At 40.9% G+C, this 14932-nt stretch overlaps 1 protein-coding gene across 1 annotated transcript in view; it reads right to left on the bottom strand.

Moving 5' to 3' along the window:
* UHRF1BP1 (UHRF1 binding protein 1) overlaps positions 1-14932 on the bottom strand; it is an 85720-nt gene that overhangs the window by 22695 nt on the left and 48093 nt on the right. Inside the window, exons 9-10 of the mRNA XM_003278823.4 lie at positions 860-946; positions 154-324 (exon numbers count right to left, since the gene is read on the bottom strand). Of these exons, the coding sequence (XP_003278871.2) occupies positions 154-324; positions 860-946 (258 nt within the window). The remainder of the gene's footprint in view (positions 1-153; positions 325-859; positions 947-14932) is intronic.

The following is a 14932-nucleotide window of genomic DNA, read 5'->3' as shown; positions in this document are numbered from 1 at the left end:
TCAAAGAGGTTTCTGTAAAGGAAAAAGTCACTGATGTCTCTCCATTACATACAGTTAGGATAATTAGCTAGTTCTTGATTTATCTCCACTGTTATTCAAAGATAAATGGCAAGAGGCTAAGCAACTGGAGTCTTCCAGTTCCTCATAACCCACCTGCTTTTCTCCGAAAGGGAGAGTCTACTCCAAGGTGCCACGGTGGTTTCAGACCCGTCTCTTCATGCCACTTCTCCATTTTGCTCTGAAATTCCATCACCAGCTTCTGGGCCCACTGGCCTCGGGTCTCCATGGCCTCACAGTGGCGTACCCAATGTTTGCAGCTATCACCTGTGCAACGAAGAAGTGAAAAGATTTTAGCCCAAGATCATGATGAATGTTTTAATTTTTCCTTTCTGTCAGTATAGTCATAGTTCAGAATCTGATTCCCTGCCCACAGTGCAGAAATCTCTAGGATAAGGAAAAATTATCCAATGATAGGTTGCACATTCTTCTGGATTCCATATGTGATTTTTCCCAAAGGCTCCCTAAAGGCAAGCTGTTGACTGCTGCCATATTTGACTATAGACTACTGGAGAGGCTCTAACACTAGTGGAAGTGAGGGGCTGAGAGTAGAATCAAAAGCAATATCTCAGGCACTAGATATCTCCCCTACTCACTTCCTCTCATTACTGATAAAGAATCATCAATAGTGGAACTTGCAAGTTTCCAGATGCCCTCTTGAAGAGAGATATTTCCAACACCCCTCTGAGCATGCACTGCAATCTCTGGCAACCTCCTGTTAAGCAGTCAGGGATGAATTCAGGAATCTGCCCTCAATATTTTGGGCTAAGCGAGAACTGGCCCCATTCAGAGTCTTCCTAACCTGCCCAGTGGAAAGGGTAATAGTCAAACGCCATCTTGCGGAAGGTAAGCTGCATGGCACCACCCATGAGTCTGTTTGCAGAGACACCTATAAAATAAAAATACAGGTGAATGGCAGTGGAAGGAACAAAGAAGCCAAAACACCACCTAAAGCATGCAGAAGTCCTCTTAACGACCAGCTTCAAAGCCCAGCTAATAACACGGTGCAGCCAAAAGGCCATGATGTGAGGTGATTTGCAAGGCTGAGGCCCTCTTTTGAGTTACAATAGCCAATGGACATGCTCTAAAAGACCCAAAAGAAAGTGTATTCCATTGTCTCTGTAAATGGTTGCCAGATTTCCAGAAAGGCAAAAGAGATTGCCGAACTTGGGATTCAGAAATTACAGTCCTAGGTTTCCCAGACACACTCTTGCCTTGACTGTTTCCCCAATCCTAGTATTATTTTCCCTCAACACAACACATGAAGAGGCAGAAGCCAGATTCCCCCAAAACAATAACCTATATTATTCCCTTTCATATCCTGGCCTCAGAGCTAAAGCTGTGATATTAGACAATGATTATATACTATACATACAAAGTACCACAGAATGCTAAAAACACTACACAAACAGGACATTATAAAATAAACACATAGAATATTATAGGTAAACTGAAATTTTTAGCAATAAGCCAAATATTACATTATGTTTACCTTGAATTTACATTTAATTCTTACTAAATGAATGAACTTTCCATGTTTCTATCATCTCTTTCCAATTAGACTAAAGAACTGTAAAAGTAGAAACTATTTCTTCTACATGTGTGTATTGTCTGGGTCACCCTAATCAACTTCCAGCCTGTCTCCTACTAGTATATCTAGCATAGAGCCTTGTAAGTAGTAGATGCTCAAAAATATAAGAGAAAACACCACAGAAATGAGTGAAGGGAAATACCATGGAATCCTCTAGGTGTAAGCCGGCATACCTTCAACCAGTAGGGTCATTTCCATCCAATCAACATTTTGCCATACCAAATTCTCCTACCAAGAGAGACCCCTACACAATGTTTCTGTTTCTCAACTCTTCATAATCACCCCAAGTAGGCTTTTAAGATATTTTTTTCCTAACTGCCCTCTCTCCATGAAATTTTAATACCACAAACATATTATGTTAATGTAATATATGTATATATGTGCTTTAACATTTTAAAAAGAATATATATAAAGCACGCTCTTTTTATTCATTACTGGGTTAAGAAACACTAAATAATTTTTAAGTTAAAAGTTAAATTAACATTTAAAAAAGATATCAATATTTAACTTCACAACAATATTTGCTAACTTTTAGTTTTATTTATGTATATATTTATAATGTCTCAAATTAAATATGCAAATGATCAACTTATATAAATATATAATAGCAATATAATCAAAATTTTAAATATTCTAATTTTTTTTCAGCAAATGAAAAACAATTAAAAATTTTTAATATTTTTTTTTTGAGACAGAGTCTCACTCTGTTGCCCAGGCTGGAGTGCAGTGGTGCTATCTCTGCTCACTGCAACCTCTGCTTCCTGGGTTCAAGCGATTCTCCTGCCTCAGCCTCCTGAGTAGCTGGGATTACAGGCGTGCACCACCATGCCCGGCTAATTTTTGTATTTTTAGTAGAGACGGGGTTTCACCATGTTGGTCAGGCTGGTCTCGAACTCCTGAGCTCATGATCCAGCCGCCTTGGCCTCCCAAAGTGCAGGGATTACAAGCATAAGCCACCGTGCCTGGCCAAAAATTTTAATTTCTTAAAATTATTTTTAGTGAACATAACCTTTAACTTTTGCTTGATATGAGAAAATAACTGGCCAGGCACCGTGGTTCGCGCCTGTAATCCCAGCACTTTGGGAGGCCAAGGTGGGTGGATCACTTGAGGTCAGGAGTTCGAGACTCAGCCTGGCCAACATGGTGAAACCTCGTCTCTACTAAAAATACAAAAATTAGCTGGACGTGGTGGCATACACCTGCAATCCCAGCTATTCAGGAGGCTGAGGTAGGAGAATCCCTTGAACTCGGGAGGCAGAGATTGCAGTGGGCTGAGATGGTGCCATTGCACTCCAGCCTAGGTGACAGAGCAAGACTGTCTCAAAAAACAGAAAAAAGAAAAGAACTTTTAGAGGAGGAGGTAGAGCAAAATGGCCAAACACACCCCCTTCAGTGATTATTCCCCTAGCAAGAACATCAAATTGAACAACTATCCAGGCTGGGCATGGTGGCTCATTCCTGTAATCTCAGCATTTTGGAAGGCTGAGGTGGACCTGGGCAACAGGGCAAAACTACTCCCCCTGCCACAAAAAAATAAAAAAAACAGCTGAGTATGGTGGCGCATGCCTGTAGTCCCAGACGGGAGTCCTAGCCTCAGTCAGGAGGCTGAGGCAGGAGGATCCCCTGAGCCTGAGAGTTTGCTGCAGTGAGCCGTGATCGCGCAACTGCACTCCAGCCTGCTTGGCAATGGAGCAAGACCTTGTTGCAAAAAGCAAATGAAAAACAACTATCCACACAGGAAATCATCTTCATAAGAACCAAAAATCAGATGAGTGATCACAGTACCCAGTTTTAACATTATATTAAGTAAAGATGCACCAAAGAAGGTAGAAAAGACAGTCTTGAATTGCTGACACCACCCCACCCCCAGCCTCCTGGCAGTGGCCTCACGGCACAGACAGAATCCGTGTGCTTGGGGGAGAGACATCCTAGTAATATGGGACTTTGCATTGGAACTCAGTGCTGTCACAGCGGAAAGCCAACACAGGGCAGAATTCTGCCAGTACCCATACAGCATTTAGACCAGCCCTAGTCAGAGAGGAATCATCCATCCCGGAGGTTATTAGAGGTTATTACCTGAGTTCTGGCTAGCCCATCACTGCATGCTAAAGTGCTCTAGGATCCTTAAGAAATTTGAAGGCCGGGCGTGGTGGCTCACGCTTGTAATCCCAGCACTTTGGGAGGCCGAGGCGGGCGGATCACGAGGTCAGGAGATCGAGACCACGGTGAAACCCCGTCTCTACTAAAAATACAAAAAATTAGCCGGGCGTGGTGGCGGGCACCTGTAGTCCCAGCTACTGGGAGAGGCTGAGGCAGGAGAATGGCATGAACCCGGCAGGCGGGGCTTGCAGTGAGCCGAGATTGCGCCACTGCACTCCAGCCTGGGCAACAGAGCGAGACTCCGTCTCAAAAAAAAAAAAAAAAAGAAATTTGAAAAGCCACAAGGATTGTTCATTCCTGAGCAACTACTGGTGCTATGCTGGGATCAGAGCCGATGGACTTGGGGTGCAAGTGACCTAGTGAGATACCAGCTGGGATAGCCAAAAGAATGCTTGCATCACCCCTCCCACAACCCCATGCAGCACAGTTTGCAGCTCTGGGAGAGACTGCTTCCTTGCACTTGAGGAGAGGAGAGGAGAGGGGCAAATACAGAGGACTTTGTTTTGCAATTTGGATACCAGCTCAACTCTCATAGAACAGGGCACCAGGCAGAGTCCTGAGGCCCCCATTCTAGGCCTCTAGCTCCCGGATGACATTTCTAGATACAACAGATCCTGGGTCAGAATGGAACCCATTGCCTTGAAGGGATGGACCCAGTCCTGGAAGGATTCACCGCCTGCTGACTAAAGGGCCCTTGGGCCTTGAATAGACATGAGCAGCACCTACACAGTATTTGCCGTGGGCCTTGGTTGAGACCCAGGGCTGTGCTGGCTTCAGGTGTGACCCGGTGCACTCTTACCTGTGGTGGCCACGGGGAGAGACTCCTCTTGCTTGAGGAAAGAAGACAGAAGAGAAAAGGGGACTTTGTCTTGCAGCTGGGTACCTGCTCAGCCATAGTGGGGTAGTGTACAAAGCAGGCTCCTGGGGTCCCCGATTCCAGGCCTTAGCTCCTAGACAACATCTCTGGACCTGCCCTGGGCCAGAGAGGGGCCCACTGCCCTGAAAGGAGAGACGCAGACCTGACAGCATTCACCACAAGCTGACTGAAGAGCTCTTGGGCCTTGAGTAAACATTGGCAGTAGCCAGGCAGTATTTGCTGTGGGCCTGGGGCAGTGGTGGTCCTGGAGAGAAATTCCTTCTGTATAAGGAAAGGAAGGGAAAGAGTGGGAAGGACTTTGTCTTGTGGCTTGGGTGCCAGCTCAGCCACAGTAGAATAGAGCACTACGTAGATTCCTAAGGTTCCCAACTCCAGGCCTTGGCTCCTGGATGGCATTCTTGGATCCACCCTGAGCTAGGGGAAGCTCACCGCCCTGAAGGGAAGCACACAAGCCTGGCTAGATTTGCCACCTGCTGACTGAAGACCTTGAGTGAATATCAGCAGCAGCCAGGCAGTGGTCACCATGGGCCTTAGGAGAGACCCAGTGTAGTCCTGGCTTCACATCTAACCCAGAACAATACCAGTGGTGGTGGCCACAGTGTGCTTGTGTCACCCTTCCCCTCGTTCCAGGCAGCTTAGCATGGAGAGACACCGCTGTATGGGGGAGAGTAAGAGAAGAGAACAAGAGGCTCTGCCTGGTAATACAGGGAATTCTTGATCTTATCCAAGACCACCAAGGCAATACCTCTGAGTCACAGCATTACTGGGCTTGGGAAGTCCCTTGATGCAGATACAGCTGCAGTGGCCAAAAATTTAGATCACAACACTCAATTCCTTTTGAATACTTTGGGAAGCCTTCACAAGAACGGGTGCGCACAACTCCAGACTGTGAAGACTACAATAAATATCTAACTCTTTAATGCCCAGACATTAACGAACCTCCACAAGCACCAAGACCATCCAGGAAAGCATGACCTCACCAAATGAACTAAATAAGGCACCAGTGACCAAACCTGGAGTAACAGAGAATTCAAAATAGCTGTTTTGAGGGAGCTCAATGAAATTCAAGATAACACAGAGAAAAAATTAGGAATCCTATCCTAATATTTTAACAAAAACATTAAAATAATTTCTAAAAATCAAGCAGAGGCTGGGCGCAGTGGCTCTTGCCTATAATCCCAACACTTTGCTTCCAAAGCAAAGTGAGATGGGAGGTCAGAAGTTCAAGACCACCCTGAACAACACAGTGAGACCCTGTCTTTACAAAAAAAATAAAAATATTAGCCAGTTGTGGTGGTGCAAGCCTGTAGTCCTAGCCACTCGGAAGGCCAAAGTGAGATGACTACTTGAGCCCAGGACTTTGAGGCTGCAGTGAGCTATGATTATGCCACTGTACTCCAGCCTGGGCAACAGAGTGAGAACCCATCTCTTAAAAAAATTAAGCAGAGATTCTGGAGCTGAAAAAATCAGCTGACACCCTGAAGACTGCATCAGAGTCTCAACAGCAGAATTGATCCAGTATGAGAAAGAATTGGTGAGCTTGAAGACAGGCTATTTGAAAAAGCATAATCAGGAGAGAGATGAGAAAAAAGAATAAAAAAGAATGAAGCATACCTACAAGATCCAGAAAATAGCCTCAAAAGGGCAAATCTAAGAATTATTGGCCTTAAGGAGGAGGTAGAAAGAGACACTGGGGTAGAAAGTTCACTGAAAGGGATAATAACAGAGAATTTTCCAAACCTAGAGAAGATACCAATATCAAAGTACAAGAGGATTATAGAATACAAGCAAATTTAATCCAGAGAAGACTATCTCAAGGCATTTAATAAACAAACTCCCAAAAGTCAAGGATAGAGAAGGGATCCTAAAAGCTGCAAGAGAAAAGAAATAACATTCAAAGGAGCTTCAATATGTCTGCCAGCAGACTTCTCAGTCTGCTAGGAGAGAGAGGCATGACATATTTAAAGTAATGAAGGAAAAAAACTTTTTTTTTTTTTGAGACAGAGTTTTGCTCTTGTCGCCCAGGCTGGAGTGCAGTGGCACGATCTCGGCTCACCACAACCTCTGCCTCCCAGGTTCAAGCGATTCTCCTGCCTCAGCCTCCTGAGGAGCTGGGATTACAGGAATGCACCACCATGCCCGGCTAATTTTGTATTTCTTTTAGTAGAGACAGGGTTTCTCCGTATTGGTCAGGCTGGTCTCGAATTCCCAGACTCAGGTGATCCGCCTGTGTCAGCCTCTCAAAGTGCTGGGATTAAAGGCATGAGGCACCGCGCAGGACCAGGAGAAAATTTTTATCCTAGAATAGTATATCCGTAAAAATATGCTTCAAACATGAAGGAGAAATACTTTCCCAAACAAACCAGATTTCATCAACACCAGATGTGTCCTATAAGAAATGCTAAAGGGAGTTCTTCAATCTGAAAGAAAAGGACGTTAACGAGCAATAAGAAATCATCTGATGGTATAAAACTCACTGGAAATAATAATTACAAACACAGAATATTATAACCCTGTGATTACGGTGTATGAACTACTCATATCTTGAATAGAAAGACTAAAAGATGAACCTATCAAAAATAACTACAACAACTTTTCAAGACATAGTGTAATAAAATATACAGAAAAACAACAAAAAGTTAAAAACTAGGGAGATGAAATTCGAGTTTTTGTTAATTTCCTCTTTGCTTGTTTGTTAGTTGGTTTGTTTTTGTAATCAGTGTTAAGTTGTCATCAGTTCAAAATAATGGAGTATAAGATGTTATTTGTAAGCCTCATGGCAATTTCAAATAAAAAAAAAACTGGCTGGGCGCAGTGGCTCATGCCTGTAATTAGCCAGTTGTGGTGGTGCATGCCCATAGTCCTTTGGAAGGCCAAGACAGGTGGATCACTTGATGCCAGGAGTTTGAGACCAGCCTGGCCAACATGGCGAAACTCCGCCTCTACTGAAAATACAAAAATTAGCCAGGTGCAGTGGTGCACGCCTGTAATCCCAGCCCAGGAGGCTGAGGCACAAGAATTGCTTGAACCCAGGAGGCGGAGGTTGCAGTGAGCTGAGATCACGCCACTGCACTCCAGCCTGGGTGACAGAGCAAGACTTTGTCTCTAAGAACAAAAAAAAAAAAAAAAGAAAAAATATACCACAGATGCACCAAAAAAAAAATTAAAAGCAAGAAATTAAAATGTAGCACTAGAGGAAATCGCCTTCACAGAAAGGAAGACAGGAAAGAAAGTCAGAAGGAAAAGAAGGCCAGAAAACAAATTAAATGACAGGAACAAGTCTTTACTTATCAATAACAATGTTGAATGTAAATAGACTAAGCACTCCAATCAAAAGACATAGAATGGCTGAATGCATTAAAAAACAAAACCCAATGATCTGTTCTCTACAAGAAACACACTTCACCTACAAAGACACAAATAGACTGAAAAATAAAGGTATGGAAAAAGGTATTCCATGCAAATTAAAACTAAAAAAAGAGATGGGAGATATATATATATATATATATACACACACACACACACATATATGTGTGTGTATATATGTGTGTATATATACACACATATATGTATATATATTTTATATTTATATATAATATATATGTATTTTATATATGTACATATATGTACATATATATGTACATATATGTATATATGTATATATAAAATGTGTGTGTATATATATACACACATATATACATATATGTGTGTATATATATATGTGTGTGTGTGTGTGTGTGTATATATATATATAATTTTTTTTTTTTTTTTTTTTTTTTTTGAGACCGAGTCTCACTCTGTCACCCAGGCTGGAGTGCAATGGTGCAATCTTGGCTCACTGCAACCTCCACCTCCCGGGTTCAAGTGATTCTCCTGCCTCAGACTCCCAAGTAGCTGGGATTACAGGTGCCTGCCACCATGCCAAGCTAATTCTTGTATTTTTAGTAGAAACAGGATTTCGCCATGTTAGCCAGGCTGGTCTTGATCTCCTGACCTCAAGTAATCTGCCCCACTCAGCCTCCCAAAGTGTTGGGATTACAGCCATGAGTGACCACACCTGGCCCTGATTTTATTTATTTATTTATATTTTTTGAGACAGGGTCTTGCTCTGTTGCCTGGGCTGGAGTGCACTGGTGCAATCACAGCTCACTGCAGCCTCTATCTCCCGGGCTCAAGCCTATAATTCTAGCATTTTGGGAGGCCAAGGCAGGCAGATCCCTTGAGTCCAGGAGTTCAAGACAGGCCTGGGCAACATGGCAAAACCTCATCTCTACAAAAAAAAAAAAAAAAAAATTAGCCTGGCATGGTAGTGCATGCCTGTAGTCTCAGCTACTTGGGAGGCTGAGGTTGGAGGATCATCTGAGCCCAAGAGGCAGAGGATGCAGTGAGCCGAGATTACACCACTGCATCCAGCCTGGGTGACAGAGTGAGGCTCTCTTAAAAAAAAAAAAAAAGAAAGAAAGAGGAAAAAAAGAAAAGTAGAAAAATTTCAAGTAAATAACCTCATGGTACATCTTAAAGAACTAGAAAAGCAAGGACAAACCAAATCCAAAATTAATAGAAGAAAATAAATAATAAAAAATACTAAAGATCAAGCAGAAATAAATGAAATTGAAACAAAAACAATAGAAAAGATCAACAAAATGAAAAGTTTTTTTGAAAAGATAAACAAAATTGACAAACTTTTCCCCAGACTAAGAAAAAACAGAGAAGACCCAAATAAATAAAATCAGAGATGAAAAAGGAGACACTACAACCAATCCTGCAGAAATTCAAAAAATCAGTAGAAACTACCATGAGCAATAAATTGGAAAACCTAGAAGAAAAGGATAAATGCTTAGCTATATACAGCCTACCAAGATCAAACCATGAAGAATTCCAAAACCCGAATAGATAATAACAAGTAATTAGATCAAAGGTATAATAAAGTCTCCCAGCAAAGAAAAGCCCAGGACCCAATAGCTTCACTGCTGAATTTTACCAAACATTTAAAGAAGAACTAATACCTATCCTATTCAAACTATTCCAAAAAATAGAGGAGGAATACTTCCAAAATCATTCTATGAAGCCAGTATGCCCTGATAACAAAATCAGACAAAGACACATCAAAAAGAAAACTTCCTACATGAAAGTGTTCTTGGAAAAAAAAAAGAAAAAGAAAACAAAACTACAGGCCGATCTTCCTGATGAACACTAATGCAAAAATCCTCAAAAAAATACTAGCAAATGGAATTCAACCACACATTAAAAAGACCATTCATCCTGACCAACAGGGATGTATCCCAGGGATTCAAGGATGATCCAAATACGCAAATCAATCTATAAGATACAACATATCACAGAATGAAGAACAAAAATATATGATCATTTTACCTGATACTGAAAAAGCACTTGATAAAATTCAACATCCCTCATGACAAAAACCTTCAAAAAACTGTATGGAAGGAACATAACTCAACATAGTAAAACGTATATACAACAGACCTGTACCTATTATCATACTCAATGGGGGAAAACTGAAAGCCTTTCCTCTAATATTTGGAACAAGATAAGGATGCCCACTTTCACCACTATTATTCAACATAGTACTGGAGTCCTAGCTAGAGCAATCAGACAACAGAAAGAATAAAGAGTGTCCAAATTGGAAAGGAAGAAGTCAAATTATCCTTGTTTGCAGATGATATGATCTCTTATATTTGAAAAAATCTAAAGACTCCACCAAAAAACTATTAGAACCAATAAACAAATTCAGTAAAGTTGCAGGATATAAAATCAATACACAAAAATCAGTAGCATTTCAATATGCCAACAGCAAACAATCTGAAAAAGAAATCAAGAGAGTAACCCCATTTACAATTCCTAAGTTTATAGGAATAAACTTAACTAGAGAAGTGAAAGATCTCTATAACAAAAACTATAAAACACTGACGCAAGGAACGGAGGAGGGCTGGACTCATGCCTGTAATCCCAGTACTTTGGGAGGCCAAGGCAGGTGGATCACTTGAGGTCAAGAATTCGAGACCAGCCTGGCCAACATGGTGAAAACCCATCTCTACTAAAAATGCAAAAATTAGCCAGGCGTGGTGGTGGGTGTCTGTATTCTCGGCTACTCCAGAGGCTGAGGCAGGAGAATCGCCTGAACCTGGGAAGTGGAGGATGCAGTGAGCTGAGATTGCACCACTGCACTCCAACCTGGGTGACAGAGCAAGGCTCTGTCTCAAAAAAAATGGAAGCAAAGAAAGAAGGAAGGAGGGGAAGGTAGGGGAAAGAAATCGAAGTGGACACCAAAAAATGGAAAGATATTCCATGTTCATGGATTAGATAATCAATATTGTCTATACCACCCCAGCAACCTACAGATTCAATGCAATCCCTATTCAAAATACCAATGACTCCAGACTAGGTGACATAGGGAGACTTCATTTCTATAAAAAATTTAAAAATTAGCCGGACATGGTGGTGTGCACTTATAGTCCCAGCTATTCAGAAGGCTGAAGTGGAAGGATCACTTGAGCCCAGGAGGTTGAGGCTGCAGTGAGCCATGACTGTACCACTGCAATTCAGCCTGGGCAACAGAGCAAGACCCTGTCTCAAAACAAAAATAGATACCAATGATATTCTTCGCAGAAATGGGAAATAATCCTAAAATGTATATGGAACCACAAAACAAACAAAAAAACAGAATAGCCAAAGCCAGCTGAGCAAAGAAAACAAAACTGGAGGAATCATGCTACCTGACTTCAAATTATACTATGGTGCTATAACCAAAACAGCATGGCATAAAAACAGACATATAGACCAATGGAACAAAATAAAGAACTCAGAAACAAATCCATACATCTACATCTACAGCGAACTCATTACTGACAAAGGTACTAAGAACACACATTGGGGAAAGGATGGTCTTTTCAATAAATGGTTCTAGGAAAACTGGATATCCACATGTAGAAGAATGAAACTAGACCCCTATCTCTTGCCATATACGAAAATCAAATCAAAATGGATTAAAGACTTAAATCTAAGACCTCAAACTATGAAACTACTACAAGAAAACACTGGGGAAACTCTCCACAACATTGGTCTGGGCAAAGATTTCTTGAGTAATGCTCCCAAAGTACAAGCAACCATGGCAAAAATGGACAAATAGTATAACATTAAGTTAAAAAGCCTCTGCACAGAAAAAGAAGCAATCAACAAAGTGAAGAGACAACCCACAAAATGGGAGAAAACATTTGCAAACTATTCATCTGGCAAGGGATTAATAACCAGAATAAATAAGGAACTTAACAGGAAAAAAAATCTAATAATCCAATTAAAAATGGGCAAAAGACCTGAATAGACATTTATCAAAAGAAGACATACAAATGGCAAACAGGCATATGAAAAAGTGCTCAATATAATGGATCATTAGAGAAATGAAAATCGAAACTACAATGAGGCTGGGTACAGTGGCTCATGCTTGTAATCCTAGCACTTTGGGAAGCTGAGGCAGACAGATATTTGAAACCAGGAGTTTGAGACCAGCCTAGCCATCATGGTGAAATCCTGTCTTTACTAAAAATACAAAAATTAGTCTGTCATGGTCACGAGTGCCTGTAATTCCAGCCACTTGGGAGGGTGAGACATGAGAATTGCTTGAACCCTAGGGGCAGAGGTTGCAGTAAACTGATGTCTTGCCACTGCACTCCAGCCTGGGCAACACAGCAAGGCTCTGTTTCAAAAACAAACCAGGCTGGGTGTGGTGGCTCACGCCTGTAATCCCAGCACTTTGGGAGGCCAAAGTGGGTGGATCACAAGGTCAGGAGATCAAGATCATCCTGGCTAACACCGTGAAACCCTGTCTCTACTAAAAATCCAAAAAAAAAATTAGCCAGGCGTGGTGGTGGGCGCCTGTAGTCCCAGCTACTCAGGAGGCTGAGGCAGGAGAATGGCGTGAACCTGGGAGGTGGAGCTTGAGGTGAGCAGAGATCGCGCCACTGCACTCCAGCCTGGGCAACAGAGCGAGACTCCATCTCAAAAAAAAAAAAAACAAAAAAACAAAAACAAAATAAAACTACAATGAGATGTCATCTTACCCCAGTAAAAATGGCTTTTATCCAAAAGACAGGAAAAATGAATGGTGGCAAAGATGTAGAGAAAAGGGAACCCCTGGACACTGTTGGTGGGAATGTAAATTAGTATAACTACTATGGGGAACAGTATGGAAGTTCCTCAAAAAACTAAAGATAGAACTACCATATGATCCAGCAATCCCACTACTGGATATTTATCCAAAGGAAATGAAATCAGTATGCCCCAGAGATATTTGCACTCTCATGTCTACTGCAGCACTATTCATAATAGCCAAGATTTGGAAGCAACCTAAGTCAACAATAATTTATTGTACATTTAAAAATAACTAAAAGAGTAAAATTAGAATGTTTGTAACACAAATAAATGATAAATGCTTGAGGTGATAACCGATTTACCCTGATGTGATTATTATGTATCGTATGCCTGCATGAAAATATCTCATGTATCCCATAAACATATAATCTATCACCCATAAAAATTAAAAAGAAAAATGAAAATAACTTTTAAACTATTACTTATTCAGATAGTGTCAACATTTTTTTAGCACTTGATTAACTTAATGAATTGAATAACTTTTACAGAATTAAATAATAAAACATAAACTATTTTCTGAATTGTATATAGACATGTGGGCAAAAAAAAATAAAAATAACATAGGCCAGGCACAGTGGCTCACACCCATAATCCCAACATTTTGGGAGGCCGAGGCAGAAGGATCGCTTGAGCTCAGGAGTTCAAGACCAGCCCTGGTAACATAGCGAGACCTCATCTCTACAACAAATACAAAAATTAGCCAGGTGTAGTGACACATGCCTGTAGTCCCAGCTACTTGGGAGGCTGAGGTGGAAGGATCATTTGAGTCTGGGAAGTTGAGGCCTCAGTGAACTATGATCATGCCATGAAACTCCAGACTGGGCAACAGAATAAGACCCTGTTTCACAAAAATAAATAAATAAAATTTTAAAATAAACTATTTTCATTTAATACTCAAAGTTCAAATCACAAAAGTACTGTGGATCAAACATAAGTAACACTAGCAAAGCAGCCAATGGCAGGCAACAGGCAGTTGCAGGCCACCTCTCACCATGTAACTTTGAGATGGAGCAACGGATCGAGAGAAAGTCCTCTGACCACAGCCATCTACTTGTCATAGTTTGTAACACTGATCTTCCACACATGTTGTGTATCTTCCATGAACTCACTGTCAATGCTGCTCAGTGAGATAAATTAAGCACTAAGGAATAAAATTTTTCAGTCAGGTTATTTTTACTTTTTAATTAAAAAAAAAAAAAAATAGAACTCCTGGGCTCAAGCAATCTTCCATCTCGGCCTCCCAAAGTGCTGAGATTACAGGTATGAGCTACCGTGCCTGGCTGGGTTAAGCTTTAGAAGGCCACAGATGATTGTTATATCTAAGAGCCCCACTGCACCCCTGAAACCAATTTTTAATTTCCAGAATAGGCAAATATCAAAAATAGATTAGTGGTTGCTTAGGGATTCCAAATGGGGAGTGACAGCAAATGGATACAGGGTTTCTTTTAGGGGAAACAAAAATGTTCTAAAATTAGATTATTGAAATGGTTATACAACCCTATGAATATATCAAAAAACACTGAGTTATATATTGTAAATGGATGAATTGTATGGTGTGAGATTGTATCTCAATACAGCTTAAAAGAAAAGAGCCAATTTTCCCCTGTTTGGGGTGATATTATCTCAGCTGAAAATGCATGACCTAGGCTACTGGAGGAAGAAGGTTCCACAATCATGCTTCCTCTGCTGGAGTTGCTTAGAGCTAAAAGAACAATAAACTACATGAAATGAGCTTATTATAGTAGGGTGTAGAATTGGAATAAAATATAATTAACAATTATCAACATATCTAATTGTAAACACATAATCATATATGAGATATAAATGGTAAATAGTGTATATAAATGACTAAAATTCTCTAGTGAACTAGTGGGAAGAGAATAGCCTGCCCTTAAAAAAGAGAAATAAGGAAAGTTTTTGGCTAACAGGCTTTACCCTAAGAGAAAACAGTTAAAAAGCAGGTGGTACTCTCTTCTCCATCAATCACCAATCTTCTCTCAGAAGCCTGAAATGTGAGCTCCAGTTTGATTTTTTTCTTTTATTTTCTGGGGGAAGCCTTATTTCTATCTTTGCCATCCGGT

This window comes from Nomascus leucogenys, chromosome 22a, assembly GCF_006542625.1.
Source record: "Nomascus leucogenys isolate Asia chromosome 22a, Asia_NLE_v1, whole genome shotgun sequence".
In the NCBI taxonomy this organism is placed as follows: Eukaryota; Metazoa; Chordata; class Mammalia; order Primates; family Hylobatidae; genus Nomascus; species Nomascus leucogenys.
The sequence above is the reverse complement of the archived record's forward strand: the minus strand, read 5'-3'. Positions and strand labels throughout refer to the sequence as shown.